The following is a 7,533-nucleotide window of genomic DNA, read 5'->3' on the forward strand; positions in this document are numbered from 1 at the left end:
CCTGTCAAGTTGCTATAGTGAAGGCAACCCAAAAGGACCATGCACAACCGGGTCAAGTACTTACCAAATATAGTTATAGCCTTAGACACTAATCCAACAGTCTCCCACTTGGATAAGTCTAGTAACTATATATATGCAAACACAATCCGATTAGCAATCGTAGCTCTCAAAGACGCTGTCAAACTCTGATCTTATCAGTATCCTGTCCTTTAGATAAGGGATCGTATAGTCCACTGTTCAGATATTATGCGGACAATCTTATGGAACTTATTGTCTAGCAGTTGGTTTCTCGATTTCAGTTTCATTTGAGATAGAACTTAATTGAACACATCAATTCAGTCCTGACAGGGTCCGACACATAAGTCAAATCAAATCATCGAGGGGCCGTGATATCGCTTTTACCCTCTTAGGATAAAAGTAACAGATAATCTTCAACTTATATGCATTTACTATTTACTAATCAACCATACACAACAATGCGTTTTAAGACCATATGATAATATCGTCTTGCGATCACTTGTGTCCAAGGTTGCAGAAATCGGGATTAATTGTGGATTAATCGCTTGGCATTCTACAATGGATTAGGATTAGGGGTGTTTGAAGGTAATTGGTCAATATCGGTCGACGACGGGCTTGGTGGTCTTGGCGGTCAACGACGGTCAATGAAAGTCAAAATTAGTCAAATGTCTAAGGTGGTCAAAATTAAAAAAAAGACTCCAAAGGCAGTCAAATGTCAATTCGTCTAAACCTAGTATCACATTTCATCACCGCTTTTGTCTTCGTCTCTTTCATCCCTTGAAGCGAAGATAAGAGCTTACCGGTGAATTGGCGATACAGCTGAAGCCGACACCCACAAGCCTTCGATGAACCACCAACGAACCACCAGCGAACGGATACTCATCCTTCAGGTATGCGATTTCTGTTTCTCGCACCGAATTCGTTTTCCTCCAAAACAAATTTCGTATTTATCGCATCTGAATTCTCCCATATGCGATTTCTGTTTCTTCGTTTGTCCCTGTGTATGTATTTCTTTCTATTTCTCCCATCTAAATTCGGTTTTCTTCCAGCAACCTTGAGGCGATATGTGTTTTTCATTTTTTCTAAAAATTGTTGAGTACTTGATTACGTTTGCTGGGTACCGATTCTGTTTGCTGGGTACCACTTGTTTGCTGGGTAGCAGCCTGCCATTTAGCCTCTCGGGAAATATAGTATGTAATTGCATTTGTTCTTGATTTATGCAGCAAAAATTTTTATTAACTTGCTATTATCTAGTTATTATGCTGCCTTTTAATGAGAATAAGAATTAGTTATGCTGATTTTTTATGATTTGTTGTAGTTTAGGTGCATGTTTGTTGTGTAATTGTGTTATTAATTTATTATGAATTTATGATTGATTGATTTCTGAAGATATATGTTGTGATGGTATGATTTATGATGCATTTTTGATGTCTTTTTCTGGTGTATATAACAGTTTCCAATAATGACATCCAAAAATTCGGCTTCACCATCAGTGGGATCAACCGCGAGCGGTGTTCATCAACGGAACTCAGATGATATTGGTTGGGAATATGGGTTTTGCCCGGATAAAAACAAAATGGATACAATGAAATGTAACTTGTGTGGAAAAGTGTTTACCGGGGGGTAACTAGATTGAAACAACATATTGGTCATGTGCCGGGAAATATAAGTCGATGTCCAAACTCTACAAAAGATGATCAATTGTGAATGCGGAATTTTATTAACGAAGGGAAGATAAAAAAGAAAGCTAAAATCGAACATGATAAGGCCTTAAGATCGGAGGCAATACAAGTGTTAAATGATAGTGTTGAAATGGATGAAATAAAAGATTCCTTAAAGTCGAAAGCACCAAGTTATATAGGCCCCATGGATGGCTATGCAAACAAAATAAACCCTGAAATTATGAAGGGAAAGGGAAAAAAGTTGATCTTAACGATGTTGTTCGGAAAGAAAGAATTTTAGCGTGTCATAAATTCATTAGTAGGTGGGCATATAAAACTGCAATTCTTTTTCATGCACTGGAAGATGATAGCTTCAAGATGATGTTGGAGGTTGTTGGCCAATTTGGGCATATAAAACGGATTATCTTTTGAATCCTTATTATCATTATAAGGATTTCCAACTACAACATGATCCTGACGTAATGGACGCGGTTCTTGAATTTTTTTGGATACATTACTTTGTGGAGATTTTGAGATACAAAGACAAGTTGTGATGATAGATTTGCCAAAATACAAGGAAAAAGTTGATAGATTTGGATCGGATCTTGCAATTAAAGGTTGTATGGTGAACAATGCCGACTTTGATCCGGGTAATGTGTTTTTTGTTTATTTTAGTAATTTATAAAATAATAGAATTTTATATCTATCAATTTAATAATGTGTTTTTGTTTTAAAATTATAGCAAGATGGTGGGGACTTTTTGGTGGCTCAACTCCTCATTTGAAAAGGATTGCAATGAGGATTCTTTCTTTAACTAGTAGTTCATCGGGTTGTGAAAGAAATTGGAGCACGTTTGAAGCAGTTAGTTATAAAGTTGTAATTTTTAAATATCAAGAACGCATTTAACCTTTTTTTATGTCTACTTTTATAGGTACATACAAAGAAACGTAATAGATTGGAGACAAATAGATTGAACAATCTTGTTTGTGTTCAATTCAAGGCTAATCTAATGGAAAAAAACAAAAAGAGAAAAGATAGGACTTTGGAAGTGCTTTTAGCAAATGATTCTCATGCAGCTCAAGAATGGATGGTAGATGGAGATGAAGTTGACCCCGAATCAGTGATGGAAGCAATTGATGAAGCTCTTGGGACTAATAATAATCAAGTACCCCGTAAAAGTTCAACACCGAGAGAACTTTTTGATGAAGATTTCGAATCTGACAATGAGGAGCAAATGTTTGAAGAAGATGAATATGAGTTGGATGGAGTTAAAATAGTGGAAGAACTTGAAGATTAAAAGAATATGGAAATTTAAATATATGAAAATGTGTGTTTCTATTAGTATTAAACTTATTTTGGACTTGTAATATGATGGATTATGACTTAAATGTTTAAATACTAGTTATGACTTTTTTTATGGTTAATTTCTTAGCATATATTTAATTTTTTATTAATAAATAATGGTCCCAATTAATCCCCGTCGAGACCGATTAATCCCTTAACCCCAGTCGACCGTCGAGCTACCGTCAAGCGATTTCTGCAACCTTGCTTGTGTCTCATTCCATAAAGTGATTCCAGCAACCGCGGGTTTATTCCAATGCTCAAAACTTGTTCATAAGCACTCATGAACGTTGTAGAAAACCTTTGCTATTTCTAATACCTTTTAGACAATCTACACACCAATTCATGACAATCTTCATTCATACCTACTTCCAACATATGAACGATTGTGTACCATTCGAATAATTCGATTATTCTTAATAACTCAATTGTTCAGGAAGTCAAAACATGCAAAGTGAAACAATAGTTAAACAATTAACATAAGACAGTAGCTTTACATATAAATAATACTCCTTTATATAATCATCAAATGTCAATTACATTTATCTATTACATGTTTCCAAAACTATCTAATCTAAACTAATATCGTCTTTCAGCCCAAAGCTCCTAGCGTGCTGCAAATGCTTAACCCTGCTCAGTCCCTTCGTAAGCGGATCTGCTGGGTTATCCTCCGACGATACCCTCTTTACTACGAGGTGTCCTTCTTCTACTCAATGTCTAATAAAGTGATATTTTTTGTCGATATGTCGAGATCTACCATGATCCCTCGGTTCCTTGGTCAAGGCAACCGCTCCTTCATTAGCACAGAAAATTTCCATAGGCTCCTTTATGGTAGGCACAACTCCAAGATCACCAATGATGTTTTTCAACCACATCGGCTCCTTTGACGCTTCGCTCGCCACAATGTACTCTGATTCGCACGTTGAATCAGCTACGGTTTCTTGTTTGGAACTTTTCCAAGTCACTGCCCCTCCATTAAGGGTAAAGACCCAGCCCGACTGCGAACGGTAGTTGTCCCTGTCGGTCTAGAAGCTTGCATCACTATACCCTCGCACCTTTAAGTCATCACTCCCTCCGAGGAATAAAAACCATTCATTGGTCCTCCGAAGGTCCTTAAGTATATTCTTGACCGCAATCCAATGAGCTTTGCCCGGGTTCCCTTGATATCTACTGACCATGCTCAAAGCAAAGGCCACATCAGGGCGACTACAAGTCATAGCATACATGATTGAGCCAATTGCGGAAGCGTAGGGTACTCGACTCATCTCAACTATCTCGGCTTCTGTACTCGGACTTTGAGTCTTACTCAATTTAACATTACTTTGTATCAGTAGTTCTCCCTTCTTCGAGTTTTGCATACAAAATTTTTTTAGTACTTTATCCAAGTAAGTATTCTGACTAAGTCCTATTAGTCTCTTACTTCGTTCTCTCACTATCCTTATTCCCAAAATATAGGAAGCCTCTCCGAGGTCCTTCTTAGCGAAGCACTTCCCGAGCCAGGACTTAACCTGCTGCAAAGTCGGGATGTCGTTTCCTATGAGCAGTATGTCATCGACATACAAAATGAGGAAGCTAACTATACTCTCACTGGCCTTGACATATACACATGATTCATCTTCACTTCGTACAAATCCAAACTCTTTGACTTTCTCATCGAAGCAAAGATTCCATCTCCGAGATGCTTGCTTAAGTCCATAAATGGACTTCTCAAGCTTGCACACTCTATTGGGATGCTTTGGATCGACGAAACCCTCTGGCTGAGCCATGTAAACATCCTCAGCCAACTTCCCATTAAGGAAAGCAGTCTTGACATCCATCTGGCATATCTCATAATCATGAAATGCAGCAATGGCTAGCATCACCCTAATAGATTTTATCTTAGCAACTGGTGAGAAGGTCTCATCATAGTCAACTCCGAGAGTTTGAGTAAAGCCCTTCGCCTCCAATCGTGCCTTATACGTGTGCACATTCCCATCCACGTCGGTCTTCTTTTTGAAGATCCATTAGCACCCAACCGTCTTACGTCCGGGCACATTGTCAACCAAATTCCAAACTTGGTTGTCATACATGGACTGAATCTCGCTCTCCATTGCCTCTTTCCATTTTACAGACTCTGGGCCTGCCATGGCTTCCTTATAGCTATTAGGTTCATCTAGATTTATTAGTGTACCATCACTAATATACGTGTCCCCTTCGGTAGTAATATGAAAACCATAAAACTGGGGTTGAACTCTAACTCTTTCGGAACGTCTAAGAGGTAAGGACTCGTCAATCGGTTCAACCGGAGTTTCCTCCTCGGGTTGAGCACCAGCTTTAGAGGTTCCTTCATCACTCGACTCTTAAATCTCTTAAATATCGATTTGCCTCCTACTGTCCCCTTGGCTTATGAGTTCTCGCTCTCGGAAAACCCCTATCCTCGCAACGAAGACAACATTGTCACTCGGTATATAGAAGAGATATCTAAAGGATCTCTATGGGTAGCCGATGAAAATACATCGCTCACTACGAGGTTTGAGTTTGTTGTGAGTTTCTCGTCTTACGAAAACTTCACAGCCCCAAACCTTGATGTGTGCCAACGAGGGCGCTTTCCCGGTCCACATCTCATGAGGTGTTTTGGCAACCTTCTTTATAGGGACTCGGTTAAGGATATGGGCGGCAGTCTCTAAGGCATACCCCCAGAATGTGATAGGTGGTGAAGCACGACTCATCATAGAACGGACCATGTCTAACAGGGTCCGATTACACCTTTCTTCCACACCATTCAACTGCGGTGTCCTAGGTGGCGTCAATTGCGAAACTATTCCGCATTCCTTGAGATAGTCGTGGAATTCAAGACTTAGGTACTCTCCTCCTCGATCGGATCGAAGCATCTTGATTTTCCTGCCCAGTTGATTCTCCACTTCATGTTTGAACTCTTTGAACTTTTCAAACGTTTCTGACTTGTGCTTGATTAAGTAAATATACCCATATCTACTATAATCATCGGTGAAAGTCACGTAGAAACGGTTCCCATCCTTTGAGGTAGATCTAAAGGGCCCACACACATCGGAATGTATGAGATCCAATAAACCCTCACCCCTCTCATAAGTACCAGTGAAGGGTGACTTGGTCATCTTTCCAAGCAAACAAGATTCACACGTGTCATCTTCCCTAAGGTCGAATGACTCCAACACTCCATCCTTTTGGATTTGGGCTATGCACTTCTTGTTGACATGTCCAAGACGACAACGCCACAAACATGCTTTATCCATACCATTGGAAGAATCCATGCATAAAACATCATTTCCTAAGTTATCTATAACCATAACAGTTTCATAAATTACATTACAAGGCATTTCTTCAAAATATAAAACACCATTTAGATAAGCATAAATCGAACCGTTCTCATTATTAAACGAATATCTAAATCCTTGTCTCAATAAACCATGAAAAGAAATGAGGTTTCTTGCCATATCTGGCGAGTAGCAACAATTATTTAAATCTAAATTCAATCCATTACTAAGCACTAAAGAATACACTCCAATCTTGGTAACAGGCGATGATCTTCTGTTCCCCATGATTAGATTTGTTATTCCAAGCTCCACATCCCTATTTCTTCCTTGTCCCTACAAATCAGAACAAATGTGGTAACCACACCCTGTATCAAGAACCCAAGAAATAGCATGAGATGAATCATTAGATTTAATTGTGTATATACCTGCAAAAGATGGCTTGATCTTTCCATCCTTGATGGCTCGTAGATATTTCGGGCAGCTTCTCTTCCAATGCCCTATTTTGTGGCAATGATGGCACTCTGCCTCCTTTGGGTTAGGGTTGGGCTTAGCAGGATCAACCTTGGTCCCACTAGAAGAGGAACCATCTTGGGACTTTCCCTTGCAGTGGTTCTTCAAAGAAGCCTTCCACTTCTTGCCCCTTCCCTGCCCAATAGCCAAAACAGGAGCAACGGATGGATTGGGAGTTGGTACAACAGACTTGTCCTTTTGGTTGCTCTCAGCAGTCCTTAGGAGCCCTTGGAGTTTGCTTAGGGTGACCTCTTCCTTGTTCATGTGGTAGGTTATCCTAAATTGGTTGTAGCATGAGGGCAATGAGTGAAGAACAATGTCGATAGCCAAATCTTCCCCAAAGTTGACATTCAACTTGCGAAGACGATCGACATACCTTTGCATCTTTTGCAAGTGCACGGTTAGAGATTCTCCACTTCCCATTTTAGCAGTGATCATATTCGTTATGATCTCATAGCGCTCTTGCCTCGCGCTTTGGTGATATCTCTCCAACAAGTCTAGATGCATCTCATAAGGATACATGTCCTCATAGGACTTTTGGAATTCGGAGTCCATTGTGGCTATCATGATGATATGGACTTTCGTTGCATCACGTTCATGTGTCTCAAAGACAGCTATTTCTTCGGGAGTAGCAATTTCTGGATTGATCTTCTCGAGATTCTCATCGAGAACACACTCCTTGTCCTCATAACGCGCGATCGTGCGAATGTATCTTATCCATTCGCTAAAGT

The 7,533-nt window shown here is 39.6% G+C and overlaps 1 protein-coding gene across 1 annotated transcript; it reads left to right on the forward strand.

Moving 5' to 3' along the window:
- The first annotated feature begins 1,480 nt into the window (after positions 1 to 1,480).
- LOC111910069 (uncharacterized) lies at positions 1,481 to 2,976 on the forward strand. The gene is made up of 4 exons (XM_023905861.1): positions 1,481 to 1,610; positions 2,240 to 2,329; positions 2,422 to 2,540; positions 2,611 to 2,976. Exons 1-4 carry the CDS (start codon positions 1,481 to 1,483, stop codon positions 2,974 to 2,976), a joined length of 705 nt encoding a protein of 234 aa, XP_023761629.1.
- Positions 2,977 to 7,533: the final 4,557 nt, after the last annotated feature.

Source organism: Lactuca sativa, chromosome 5 (genome assembly GCF_002870075.4).
Source record: "Lactuca sativa cultivar Salinas chromosome 5, Lsat_Salinas_v11, whole genome shotgun sequence".
Lineage (NCBI taxonomy): Eukaryota > Viridiplantae > Streptophyta > Magnoliopsida > Asterales > Asteraceae > Lactuca > Lactuca sativa.

What these genes read in the sequence shown, in the direction of transcription:
- LOC111910069 (XM_023905861.1), top strand. Translation starts at nt 1,481, where the DNA reads ATGACATCCAAAAATTCGGCTTCACCATCAGTGGGATCAACCGCGAGC. An exon ending in CAATGCCGACTTTGATCCGG is followed by an intron (nt 2,330 to 2,421) that starts GTAATGTGTTTT and finishes TTAAAATTATAG; the next exon opens with CAAGATGGTGGGGACTTTTT. An exon ending in ATTGGAGCACGTTTGAAGCA is followed by an intron (nt 2,541 to 2,610) that starts GTTAGTTATAAA and finishes CTACTTTTATAG; the next exon opens with GTACATACAAAGAAACGTAA.